The following is a 13,717-nucleotide window of genomic DNA, read 5'->3' as shown; positions in this document are numbered from 1 at the left end:
CACACACACACACACACACACACACACACACACACACACACACACACACAGAATCCGAAGCAGGCTCCAGGCTCTGATCTGTCAGCACAGAGCCCTACATGGGGCTCGAACCCACAAACTTTGAGATCATGACCTGAGCTGAAGTCCGGCACCTAACTGACTGAGCCACCCAGGCGCCCCAGTAATAATTCTTTTAGTGATTTAGAGCTTTTTAGTTTGTCACCAATGGAAATGGGATTGAGAGGCAGTAGAATGGATGCCAAGTCTTTAAAGACTTGGCAGCTAGACAGCAAGGGATTCAAGTTCCCGCTCCTCCATTTATGGGTTGTGTGACCCTGGACATATTAATCTCTGAGTTTTTCAGCTTTCTCATCTGTGAAAGAGGCAGAATAGCACTGATCTTAGGGCTGAGGGGAGCTAAAGGATGAGATCAGGTTAAGGTAAAGCAAGGAAGAAGCAACGGTTTAGGCATGAAATGGAAAGGGAATGGATAGAATCTTCTGGAGTTCCTACTAAAAATGTAGATTCCCAGGCTTAAGCTCCAGGAATTGAGATTCAGTAGGTCTGGGACCCATAAAGCTGCTTTTTTTTTTTTTTTTAAAGAAAACTTTATTTTGGACTTTATAGAAAATTTGCAAAGATAATCCAGTTCCTGTATACCCCTTAATCATTTTGCCCTAATGCTAACATGTCATCAAAGGTCACTGTCAAAACGAAGAAGTCAACACTGGCACGTTACCATTAACTCCAGACTTCATTTGGATCTCACCAGATTTTCCACTAATGTTCTTTATCTATTCCAGGATCCAATACAGGATTCCACATTGCATTTAGAGAAGCTTCATTTTTCATAGGCGCTTTCAGCTGATGAGAGGTAGGTGGTCTGGGGACTGTATCCTGATAAATAATAGGGCAAGTAAAGGACTGAGTAATCGCCCCATCCTCACACTGGGTAGACGAAGCAGTTTTGAAGAACAAGGGGTGGGGGGGATGTAGACGGCTGGTGTTAAAAAGGTGGAATGGAATCCCCTCCATGAGACGAGGGGGGTTACGTCAGGAAGTGAGGGGCCCGTTCCTAATGCCAGCTGAAATGAGTCTTGGAGCTGGAAGGTGGGGATGCTACCTGGAGTGAGGAGATCCATCTTGGGTTGGGGGCAGGGCAGGGGAGTCAACAAAGGCAGCGTGTGGGGAGCTGCTTTGGGGAACCCGGGGAGGGCTCCGGTGGGTGACTGTAGGAGCTTACAAGGGGCCGGTTCGGCCTGGGAGCCCCACAGTCCTGTATTTTCTGGAACCTGATGAAAATGCTTTAGAAATAGGTCACAGTAGTAACTGACGTCACGCACTACCACACTGGGCACTAGCAGAGGTGGAGCGGGGAGATGGTCTTGCTGAGGGAGGACCCTCACCAGCGGCGGGAGGTGCACACACTGAAGCTCTGCCTTGGAAGACTCTCCCCCCACAGTGAGATCAGGGGGGCCCCGTCTGGGTGCCAGAAGACAAGCTTAGTAGAACTGAGAAGGGTAAGAGGAGGAAGGAATAGGTGTTTTAAGGAAAAGCTAGCAGAGTGACTTTCGGTCTTGAAGTAGACGCTATGGAAACCTTCCTGAGGACTTTAGGTCCGGAGGCAATCACTGAGTTTCTCTACCCCCCTCAGAGGACGTGGTTCCCTCCGCAGCAGTTCCCATCATTACCACCTAACCTGTTGCCCCTTAAAAGAACGTTAACCTTCTTTCATTTGATTTGAGATTCCTCATTTCTGTACTATTTCACTTAGTTCTTTCTGCACCCTATAAATGCTAAACCACAGATATTCTTAAAATTCGTATCCTATTAAGTACGTGTTGGCTCATGTGCCAAACCCATTAAAGACAGGGTAGTGGAAACTGCCTCAGAAACCAAACCGACCACACCCGTGTACCTCAGGAACAGGCCTTGCCGAAGGCTTCCCAGATCTGCTTTCTTGCCGGCACAGTGTCTGGCCAACCAGGTCAGCACGTGGCTAAGACTTCAGGCAATCAGGTCCTTAACTTGCTAGATGCTGCGTGTAATCTAGATTCGGCAGAGAAACGAGCGCTTACCTGGGAGAGGCTGCCGGCTGCCGAGCGCTTTTCCAAGCAGCTCCACGCTCCAGGATGCAGCCTCTGGTTGAGGGAAGAGCTGTAGTCGTTTTACGTGTGACCAGAGAGAAGTTTCGGTGATGAAAGACCAGTTTAGCTAACTTCTATGCTGTAGCTCAACTTTTCCAAAAAACATTGTATAACCTGAATACAGAGGGAATTATTTTCCTGTGAATACTGGCTTCAGCATGTTTTTCCTTTAAATCAAGTAGTATTTATACATACAGGAAAACTAAACCAAGAGATGAACCTCACACTGTTACAAAACCAAGATTAAGTGGTGTTGGATTTCAGTAATGTATGAGCATATGGGGCACATTCAGCGTAAATGTCAAAGAAAAGGTCGTGATGGAATCCGATACAGCAGGGAGAGTTTCTCTTTAACCAGAAGCACTGGGCCCGAAGAATCTTAGAATGAACCATATGAAACTGCTGATAGGCAAGCATTTTTTTTTTTTTTTACCTCCAGAGATGGCAATTTCATTTGGTTCAAACATAGATTTCAGACCTTTGTCTTTTCCTTGTAAAGGAAAGAATACTTAAAGGCTCAGTTCACAATAGATCAGAGTTAAAATTTCACTGAGAAAAACTAAAATGGAAGATAAATGAGACGAGATGGTTCGATGTAACCCTTCCCAGGTATAAAACCCTGAGAAAACTGCCATAGGTACTACCCCATTAGCAACTGGTTTCCAGACCCTGCAACATTTGTCAGAGAACCTACCAGCTTTCAGTGATGTTTATTATCTTTACCCTAAGTTGACTTGACTTCTCCTTTATCACAATGGCTATATTGCCACCTAGAATTAAAACCAAAGGGGAGAGAGTAATTTGTGGTTCTCCTGCTACCAGCTTGTTCTTGAAGCTAGTCTTACACAGTGTTCCTCCCCCCGCCAGACTTTAACATCTGACCCCTCGTGTCAGCATTTCTGCTTAGTGGCTGGCATAGTAAAGGGGAGACAGTCTTAATAGTGTTTTGAGACAGAATTCCCTTTTAAATGAAATCAGATCATTTATCCTCACCAGCAGTTTCTCAAGAACAAAGTGATTAGCTGATGATGTGACCTTCGGTAATGAATGAAGGTGGAAGAGAATACGGCCAGACTCTCAGTTTACTGAGCATTGCTCGAGTGGACAGGGTCTTAGTTTTTAACTTTTTTTTTTTTTTTTTTTTTTTTTTAATTGAGAGAGCATGAGCATGGGGCAGAGCGAGGGGGAGACACAGAATCCAAAGCAGGCTCCAGGCTCTGAGCTGTCAGCACAGAGCCCCACACGGGGCTCGAACTCAAACCGTGAGATCATGACCTAAGCCGAAGTTGGAGGCTTAACCGACTGAGCCACCCAGGTGCCGCAGGGTCTTAGTTTTACAGACACCTTATGGAGATTTGGCATATTTCTCACTGAAATGTTAAGTTTGAAGATAGCATATTAAAGTCAAAATATGTGGGTGGTTTTTCTTTTTATAGCAATGTTCCTGTGCTTCCATTTTCTTTTCTGTTTTGTTTTTTTAAGTTTTTATTTGAGAGAAAGAGCACGTGAGTGGGGGAGGGACAGAGAGAAAGGGAGAGAGAGAATCCCAAGATTCTGCTGATAGTACAGAGCCTGACAGGGGGCTCAGTCTCATGAACTGTGAGATCATGACCTGAGCTGAAACCATGAGTAGGACACTCGACCAGCTGAGGCGCCCAGGCTCCCCTTTCCAACCAGCCTCCAGGTTTTCAAAACTGCTGGAGATCCTCATATAGCTCACATTCTGATTCTACAGTATTCCTGTAATTCCTTTCTCTCTGGTATATTCTACCGAATCTCTCAGTGTGCTTTTTTCCCTCTTGGCACAATAATGAACCGTTGAAAGATGCCATCTACTGCACTGTGCCTCCGAGCACAATGGCCAGCGGTTTTAAATGTACCAAACTACCTGCAGGTCCAAAAGGGCAGAAGCCAAAGAAAGACATGACTACACTGGAACCAGAGGCAAGGAGCAAACCCATCATGAATGGTCAGTTTGAAAATGCTTTAAGACCCTACTATTAGAGCTGACTGAAAGCATTTCAGTTAGAATACTATGTGAACTGAATGTTACACACTAGCCATATTTTAATTAAAATAGAGTTTATTAGCTTTTCTTTTAATATAAACATGAGGAAGAAAAACCACATACGTTGTAGCATTCTTTTCAAAATAAGACTAATCAATACTTGAATCTCCAAGCTCCGAACTCCACAAAACATTTTTTTGAGGTGGTAGATTGTAATATTTTATATACTGTTATTTATCATTTATGTCTCTGTCCTTTAAAAATGATGGAACCTGCAGCACTCAATAGAATATGAAGCCTTGCTATACTGAGAGAAAGTATTCCTGGCCCAGAAATGCTGTGTTTACAGGCAAAATTCCTAGGATTACATTTGAGAAGGTAGGAGAAAGATCTCACGTGGTTAAGAACACGAATCTTTTTTTTTCTTTTTTAACATTTCAAGTTTAGGTGACATCATTACCAATGTCTTAGAAGATTGATTTCTTAACTCCCTGCCCTTTAAAGCCTGAGGTGAGGGTTCCTCTTAAATAGCAGGACTTGAAACGAGACATCTCCAGCCAGGTTAACACGTAGGATAGAAAAGCGGTTTCCTATCCCCTACTTTCATATCACTACTATTAGAGTCCAATTCCTTTCAGTTTATTACATGTGAATTACCGTTGCTCTTCATAATCCTTACCAAATCTAGAAAAAAGAAACTCAGGTGATCAAAGCAGGTAAACGGCACAGCCCTGCAAAGGACTACTTTCAAAGGGGAGGGCATGTCTATGAAGGTACAAGGTATCTTTAAAGTCTTAGTGCAACTTTAAGCTTTGATACCTGTGGAAGTATAAATGCTACAAACTGACAAAACACCATTTAAAAGTTTAGGTATTTCTTGTAAACTTAACTAGTTTTGTAAATTTTAAATATTAAACTTCTAGTTTTAAGTTTTTGCTTCAGCCAATGTTTGCCATCTTCAAGAGGGGCTGAAACAAAAAACTGAAATTAAAAGCTTAATATTTAAAATTTACAAAACTACAGAAGTTTACTAGAAACGTAATTAAACTTTCAAGTGATATTTTGTAAGTCTGTGGCATTTATACTTCAGCAGGGCCCTGGAGGGCCCAAGCATACCGTATTTAAGCTGAAAGTTGCAATAAGATTTTCAGGACACCTTCTATTTCACTACCTGCTTGTTACCACTGGACCACCATGTTGGTTGGAATTATGAAAATATATTTTAATACATTTAACAAAGAGGAAAATCGTCTTTGCATTTAACAAAGACGATTTGCATTTAACGTCTTTGCATTTAACAAAGAGGAAAATCGTCAGAAAATGAGAAGCACCATTATAGTTCACAAGAAATGCAGCGTGGACCCAACAGAAGTAGATAATCGATAACGTACTTTCTCTTGTTTATGATCCCAAACATACTAATAATGCTAATAAGTAGTGCTTGCAAAGAATTTGAACGACAGGTGTTATTTGGCAGCTTTTTGGTTTAAACTGATTGCCAATAACGACCAGCAGCTTCAATGATAAAGTAGGGAGGAAGAACCCTTCGATACCTCACAACGCTACAGTCTGTTCCTAAGTGGCTTTATGAGTTGTTAGGAGTCCCGTGTTTTAATGATAATACTGCATTGATTCTAAAGAAATATGCAGCAGTGTGAGGGAGGGGCAAGAAAAATAGAAAAACATAAAAGTTATGTAGTTAGTGTCTTGTCTAAAAATTTTAAAACCTCACTTAGCTCACAGCTATAAGCCTACATAGTAAGCAAATATCTGTGTGTGGGTTGGAGCTTTTGCTTTGGAGTGGTTTTTGTAACTCTGTTTACATTAAAAAGGACAAACGAGTGTGTTGCATTGACAAGTTCCATTCTTTCCTATGAGCATAATCCTTGCGGTCCACGAGTCTCTTGACTTTCTTTTAGATGAAAATACTAACTTTGCTGGTTTTTGAGCAGGAGAGGTGGTATTTCTCCAGTCCTTGTAGGTGAGGGGTTCGTGATGTTACAACCCCTCCTTCCTCCCTTAAGAGAGGATGGCATTAGAGCGCTGAATACCAATGAAATTATCAGCGCTGAAAGACCTTCTCATAGCAGCTCTGCACAAGTCTTTGTATTTGTCTTCACACAATCTGGAAATGGCCTGGAAAGTCAAACAGAACACAAGAACAATTTAAAAACAAAAAACCTTAAAAAAAAGCATCATTGGTAAGCCACACAGCCACACTCCTTCAGATACTTCACAGTTACTGCTACCTTGGAGAGCTGGGGTCTATGCTCCCAGATTCTGGGGATGCTCCTTCCTGTCAATTCACTAAGGTAAAATCCTTAAGAGGCTATGATTGATCCTTGGGGCAAAGAAGAATTTAAAAACTGGGTTCCAAAGATGTGAAACGTATTGTGACAGGCTCCTAACAGCACCACACTTGCTCCTTCAACATAATGAACATGGACCTGGGCAAAAATCAGCATTTTCTCAGCTAGTCAACGTCTTTCCAGTCTGCAGTGATTATCACATACCCTCAGCAAATTCTCCCAGGGCAGACACGTGCTGGACTTGATTGGAAGGCAGGAGGTCTAACGCCTGAAGTGCCGAAGAGGGCTGTTTCACTTGCATATCAACCAGGGCAGAAAATACCTGATTGCAAAGTGCCACCCAAGGTACCCCCAAAAGTGTCCATTGTAAATGTGTTTGAAATTTCAGTTGTGACTACTTCTGCTGTACGCTCACCAACAGTCATAAGGCATACGTGCTAGTTTGTCTCCGGTATGTTACCATTTCCATTAAAAGCCCTACACCAGTACTGGAAACACGCGATATACAGTCTAAGTACAGGTCTCTCAGGTGAGCCACTAATGCTATGCTTAATAAACTCATGGGATTGAACTGTGCTATCTATAGAAAACACCAGCATGAATTTGCAAACTGAGTAAAAGACAGTTAAGAGCAGTGAGTCGATTATGTATGTAGACATGATTAGGGATACAACCATACATTATTCACGAACGGTTATATGGAAGGGTAGAGGTTCAAATGGATCAAATGGAAAACCATTAAGAACAGGTTAAATCTGATTTAAGATATTCTGAATTACGGTCACAGAAGAGATACCTATATACTTCTTTGAAATGATGTGAGGCCTTTATATAAATCATAAAAGACACCGGAAAAATGCTGCCAAAGGGTGAATAAGCTCTTCGATGTGTTTATTGAAAAGCTTTCCGTTTTGCGAATCACTGCTGAATGAGATTTAGCCACAGACGTGGGTTTTTTGGTGGCTGACAGAAAAGCCTGACTGATGACTTCACAGCCTTACCTCTAGGTTCTGTGCTCTTTCTTTGCTAAGAGGAGCAAACAGAAAATTCAAGTTGTTGTCATCTGCTAAGGAGCGAAGGTCAAAGTAGTATTTGGCATAAACACTGGCGGGAACATTAATATTAAACTGAAGTAGCTCCAAAAAATGCCTTTCCATCTCATTCCTGGGGGAAGAGACAAAACCAACACAGGACAATTTTAGTCAACTGGGCTATCTTCAAAACTATCATTCTGAGCTACTAGGGGAGCTCTAAATTCTGTTTTGAAACAAATAAAGGCTCCCTGGCTGGATTAATACACTAATGCTCCAACAAGGTACAGCTATTTGTGGTCCTTTCTGCATCCCAGCACTTTGAGTTTGGGACAAGGGGGAAGAGGTTATGGCCCTCTTATGCACTCCTGCTGCTGACTCAGGGGCTCATTCTTCAGAGTTCCATTAGTGCAGCTGTACGATTCATGCTCCACGCTCACTCACAAGGCCCCACTATAGTGATCAGATGAAAGGAGTGATGTGTGCTGTTTATTAGCTCTGAAGAACTTGCAGACATTTTCACCGGGCCGATAACAGGAAGGGGCTTATTGAAGTAGAGACGCGCCAACAAAAGGAGTGGGCACATCACCACGGCAACAAATGGATCCATCGAGAGCCACTGCTATTATCTCTGAGGGGGAAAAACTCTTGAAGCAACAAGGATTCATCTCAAATAAATAAATAAATAAATAAGCTACATTCGATGGAAAAGGGAATCCCCTCCCCCAGTGCATGGGACTATGCCAAAGGGCATTCATAAATGTAAGTTTCTGTTCACCTTAGTCTTACTAGGGCAAGAGACTGTCACTATGACAGGACAGGATGTACTTTTTAAACTCTGACAGGCAGAACGATCAAAGAGATGTCATGGCTAGACAACTCACTTTACGATAGGACCTCTGATAGAGCACTGGACTCCAACAGCATGTCTCATGTTGGGAATGCAACCCCAAGATGTGTCACCACCCCCTGTCAGAACAGAGTGTGAACACAGCCGCCTGGGGCGAGTTCAATAAAACAGGAAAGGAAAGTGTTGGGAGCAGTCCTCTGCTACACGTGACTTTACAGCTTTCTTGCCAAATATTTAATAAATTAAAATTTTACCATGTTCACAGTAATCCTTTTAGGGAAATACATAAAAATGGCAAACACCTGAAAAAAACGCAAGAGGCTAATTTTATAACCTATTTGGTTTCTCGGTTTTAATATTTTAATCCACTGGACAGATCAACAAATGCCTGATGCTCTCCTGTATGGAGAACATTCAGAATATGAACAGAAGAGATGAGGTGCTCGTTTGTTGAATTTTAAACCCAATCGAACCTACTTCCAAATTTAATTTCCTGTTCATATGGCTGCAAGTCTATAGAAATGTAAATCAGATAATGTTTTGATAATGAGCTAATCAGGACTTAATTTACTACAGGAATAAATGCACTTCACTATCCCTTTTATATTTCCTCCACTAATACATTTTAATTGTGTAGAAATACAGTACTTCATAGGATTAACATGTCTATAATCAAGGTTTAATCACCGAAGAAAAGCATTATGCCTATAGGATATGCGTCTTCTGGGTTGTGTTTTAAATAGCTAGATGGCTGAATAGCACACCATTTACGGGCACAGCAAATTTTCTGAAGAGCAGCTGCTCAGTTTAACTTACTCTTTTGAAGGGAATATATTCTAAAGCGTGGATGCTAGAAAGTGCGAAGAAAAAGTGGATAGACAGCGATTTTTCAATTGAGACTCAAAATGAGACCATTACACATTGAAGGCAACAGCAGGGGGACAACACAAATGTGTATTAAACACTTCGTTGTGATACTTTCCAGTTTCCAAAGACCGTAAACAAAACAACCTATTATAAACATAGCTCCTGGTGCTTCTCTGATCGTGTAAAAAACTTGTTTACAACGAGTCTTCCTGTGGCTAGACACTGCCACCACTGCTCCTGGAACTCGCTCTTACGAGCTCCCACACTTCCCAGAGGGCTCTGATGTTCTCACTGGAATCAGAGGCCCAGTCAGCTTCAACACGGGTTCTCAGCTGCCGCCATGGCAGGGCTAGCGTTCAGGACTACACGTTTTTCTTCCTTTAAGGGACCAGAGCTTGAAGACTGACAACAGTGGTGATCAAAGTCTCTTTAGCTTCTGCAACTTCCCAAACCACTTTTATTCATTTCAACTCCATTATTTGCCATTACACCATTTGCTACTGGGGCCGCAAGCAGTATGTCCACACCCACTCCGTCCACGCTGTTCTCAAAAGCCATTCTGACTGCAACCGACAGTGACTGGTCCCTTCTCCTAGTCAGAAGTACCCTCACTTCAGCTGTAAATATGCACTTTGGTAATTCTGAATGACGATCTTATCTAGAACAACAGGGAAAGGTAACAAAAACAAACTTGCCACTGCCTGCCAAGATCTTAATCTTCCTATGCTGTTCTGTATAATCAAGACATGTTCTTCCACATCTTCTCCAATGCCACCCACAAAGACATGTTCACTCTCAGGGGGGCACTCCGAGAGTCTACTGCGAATCCCTCTCTGGCTCATTCTGCCTACCATCCTCGGGGCCCTTCACAAAAGCCAGGGTGGCCAAATCGAAAGCCCTCGTTGAGTTTGGCACTTCACTCCCATGTTCACATGTCATCTGTGGGGGGCACCCTCAGGATTAATCGAAAGCCCCACGAGGCACTACTGTGGTTGCTGAGTGCCCCAGAGACTCTTCAATGGGATGGGCAGCAGGTGATGTCCCAGGGATGCCAGAGAAACAGGAGCTCCCTAACTTCTTCAGAGCTATTTTTAAACAGGAGCAATACACCTAGGAGGGGAGGAGGCAGAAGAACATACATGTGGCTACTTTTGTACCATGGTTTCTGTAACAACAGAACTTGAGATAAAAAGGAAAGACCAGCAAAAGCTGAGTCAGGGTGAGGTATAACCTCTCTATAGTCTAGAGGCCCTAAGGCCTTAACAGTGGCCAAACATTTATCTCAAAGGCCAGACATATGCCTCTTAAAGATGGGCCGGAACGCGTAGGCAGGTTGAAGAAAGCCATGAAGATATGTATTGTACTGTGTTGATAGTAAGCCTGTAAAATGTATGCCAAAAACCACCAGAAAAATACACCTCAATTTACCAAGGAGATTATTACAAGTAACACATCAAGACCTATCAATTAATGATGGGGAAATATGAATTGTTATACCATAGCCAGATAGTATGTAATTTTAATGCCTATTGCAGTTGTCTGCACAACGTAACCTTTAAAAATATTCTTAAAATGTAAACTTTACCGGAGCAAAGGGGGCACTGAAAAATGGTTAGAAAGTTCACCAAAACCTTACAAACTCACATGTCCTCAACTGTAATGTCCTTGAGGATCTGGCAGTAGTCCACATTCCATACAGCCTGATCGTCCCAAACCTTGGAGGCAAGAAGAATGGCTCCCAAAACAATTCTTTTCCAGTTAGTGGGACAAATGTCGATCTCAGCATAAGTTAAAAGCCTTTCTAAGTAAACCTGCAAAAGTAGAGCACTGGTCTTTCATTTTAGTTCAGTTTAAGTGCTGTGATAAGAACTGTTAGGAATGACAGATTTCATCTGTTTTTGACATGCCTTTTAGTCTTAGGTTCTACAAAGACTTTGCTCCGCCAGCCAAAGCCAGAGGCCAGGTCACAGTTGTAGGTCGGATACTTGTTGCCTACTCTGCCCCTGCGGATTTCCAGCCCAGTTTTGGTCACAGGAATGACTGGACGCCTCAGCAAAGGGCATCCTGAAGACAGGCACTGGGCTATTAACCTTCCCATTCATAAAGGGAAAAGATTCAGTACAACCGATTGTAGATTCAAGCCGTTCAATAAACCTGATGACCTACCATGTGCTGTGTACCAAAGCTGGCTGGTGGTTACATGGTAATGTACAAATACTTGAATATGTAAAACCCTGGTGATACTGAGCACATGTTTGCCTTCCCCTTTTCACAAGCAGTCCTTTGGCGGCATGAGCCTGGAGATAAAAACTGGTGGTCAAGAGAGCCTCCCAGTGGCTGCTGCATGGCACAGCAGGACAGGAAGTAGCAACAGGTGTGCCTGGGCCAGTCTTTCCAACTGTCGAGTAATCCCCTATTTAGTGTCTGTTACGGGAACATAGGCACATACAAAGGACAGTCCTCCTGGCCCCTCTCCTTCACATCCCTATTATCCCTTCGTGATAATTCACCCTGTCTTACACAACCTACAGCGTACTCAATTCTGTTGGTTTTAAAGGGCTCACAGCTGCCAGGTTCTAGATCACTGGGGCTTCTCTAAAGCCGCCTATGAGGTGATTTCATGATTTCTTTTACTGTGTATCAAATGCCCAGTCTGCAAAGACCGGGGTGGAGTGAGCAGCTGAGTAGACATTACAGAGCTAAGCTAGGATTCGTTACTTCAAAGGGTGCTCTGAAGAAGAAGGGTGCCATCTGACAAGAAGAAAAGTCCAATTTTAGAGTTATGTTTACTGTCTGAAGGTTGTCAGATTGCCAGCTCAGATTTGCAATATTGTCCAAACTCAACTGTGTTTTCAAAAACAAGTGGTTCTTGAACACTACATGTTCTTAGTGAAATCCTGCTCCCGACCCCCAAAACCCAGCATTCTCAGGTGTCCTAAGAACGACCCTTGCTTACAACAAGGTTCACTCTCTACTTTACGGGAATAATGAGAGGCATGTGTAGGACACTGGCAATGTCTTGATTTCCTATCACCTTCCCTGGCAAACTTGGAACCTGCCCAATCATTCATGCCCCCGGCTCTACAGTGTCAGTGGAAGGGAGGTTTCTTCTCACTGAAGTGAACTCTTTTTTCCGTGATCCCATCTCACAATTCCCTCTTCTTGAAGAATGTTTCCCTCTTTGCCAGAGATTTCCCCCAATGTGAATGTATTTACATTGCCCTCAGCCTAACCTGCCCTTCCCCGCCCCCCAGCACAAAGCTTCCTTCAGTTTTGCTCATGGGAAAATGCCCCCTGCTGGCTTCTCATCTCCCATTGTCTTAACCCTGGGCAGTATGCCCCCCTGCCCCTGTCACTCAGGAGGTTACTGGTGCTTTCACACATAGAAACCAGAGCTCTTCACCCCAACTGTCTACTCCCTCAGCCTTGCCCAATAACCCAAAGGGTACTGCCATTCACCTACTTGCTGGGGCCCAAACCTCCCTTAAGTTAATCCTGCTCCAATCCATTGGCAATTTTTGTTATCTCTACCCTCATTGGTAATCTGGCTGATTTCTATTCTATTTGTCACTCCTCAGCTGTATCACTGTCACAGCCTCCTGACCTCTCTGCCTCCACGCTGACTATCGCTACAGTCTATTCTCCCCAGAGCAGCCAGGACAGCCTCTTAAATTAAGAACACTTCATACCCCTGGGGGAAGATCTGCTAAAGGCTTCCCACCAAACAAATAACAATTTACCTTCTTCCCACAGCCTGTAAGCCTTAAGACCCCATGAGATACGGCACTGCCCTTCTGTGACCTCATCTCCCATGTTCTTCCCCTCACTCCTCACTCTGACCAGTGGACACTTGCTGTTCCCTGAACACGCAAGATGTGTTCCCATCTCAGAGTCTTGCTCATCATCTTCCCCAGTTTAGTTTGGTCACGGTTCAAGCGCTACTTCTTTAAAGAGGCTGTTCCGATCAGTCTAATATGGCAACCCCTCCAATCACTGTACCCTGCTTTCTCTTGGTATTTACCACTGCCTGAAATGTTTAGGTTAACGCTCACTTGAAAAAAACACACACTTCTCTCTTCCTCACTGGAATATAAGCCATATAAAAGGCAAGACCTTTATTCAACCTGTTGTCTCCTCTACCTCCAACACTGGGAATAGTGATGAGGTATCCAGTGGGTATGGAATGAGCAACTGATTGGCAGCATTTGGCACCTGGACCACGCTCTCCTTGAACTGAACCTCTCATCTTGGCATCTCTTTTATTATTCTCTCCTGGTCCTACCACTATTATTCTCTCTCCTATCACTCTAGCCGCTCCTCTGAGGACCCGTCCCTCATATGTTGTTAGTCCTTCCAGGTCTAGCTTCTATCCACTTTTTAGTCTACACTTTTCTCTACTACTCTTAATTCCCTACCTCTAGAGCTCAGATTTATGCTCGATTCCATCTATTCCAGTGATGACCAGACAAGATCACTCTGCTGTCTCACGGTAATGTCACACTTAA

The 13,717-nt window shown here is 43.3% G+C and overlaps 1 protein-coding gene across 3 annotated transcripts in view; it reads right to left on the bottom strand.

The window, feature by feature from the left end:
- Positions 1 to 5,999: 5,999 nt before the first annotated feature.
- CCNYL1 (cyclin Y like 1) overlaps positions 6,000 to 13,717 on the bottom strand; it is a 36,164-nt gene continuing 28,446 nt past the window's right edge. For 2 of the 3 annotated variants that reach the window (XM_043577639.1, XM_043577641.1), the window contains 3 exons: positions 10,857 to 11,023; positions 7,466 to 7,628; positions 6,000 to 6,291 (listed from right to left, as the gene is read on the bottom strand). In XM_043577639.1, coding sequence (XP_043433574.1) covers positions 6,175 to 6,291; positions 7,466 to 7,628; positions 10,857 to 11,023 — 447 coding nt within the window. In that variant the 3' untranslated portion in view covers positions 6,000 to 6,174. The remainder of the gene's footprint in view (positions 6,292 to 7,465; positions 7,629 to 10,856; positions 11,024 to 13,717) is intronic. The other variant, XM_043577640.1, reaches the window with a different exon arrangement.

This window comes from Prionailurus bengalensis, chromosome C1 (genome assembly GCF_016509475.1).
Source record: "Prionailurus bengalensis isolate Pbe53 chromosome C1, Fcat_Pben_1.1_paternal_pri, whole genome shotgun sequence".
Classification (NCBI taxonomy): Eukaryota; Metazoa; Chordata; class Mammalia; order Carnivora; family Felidae; genus Prionailurus; species Prionailurus bengalensis.
The sequence above is the reverse complement of the archived record's forward strand: the minus strand, read 5'-3'. Positions and strand labels throughout refer to the sequence as shown.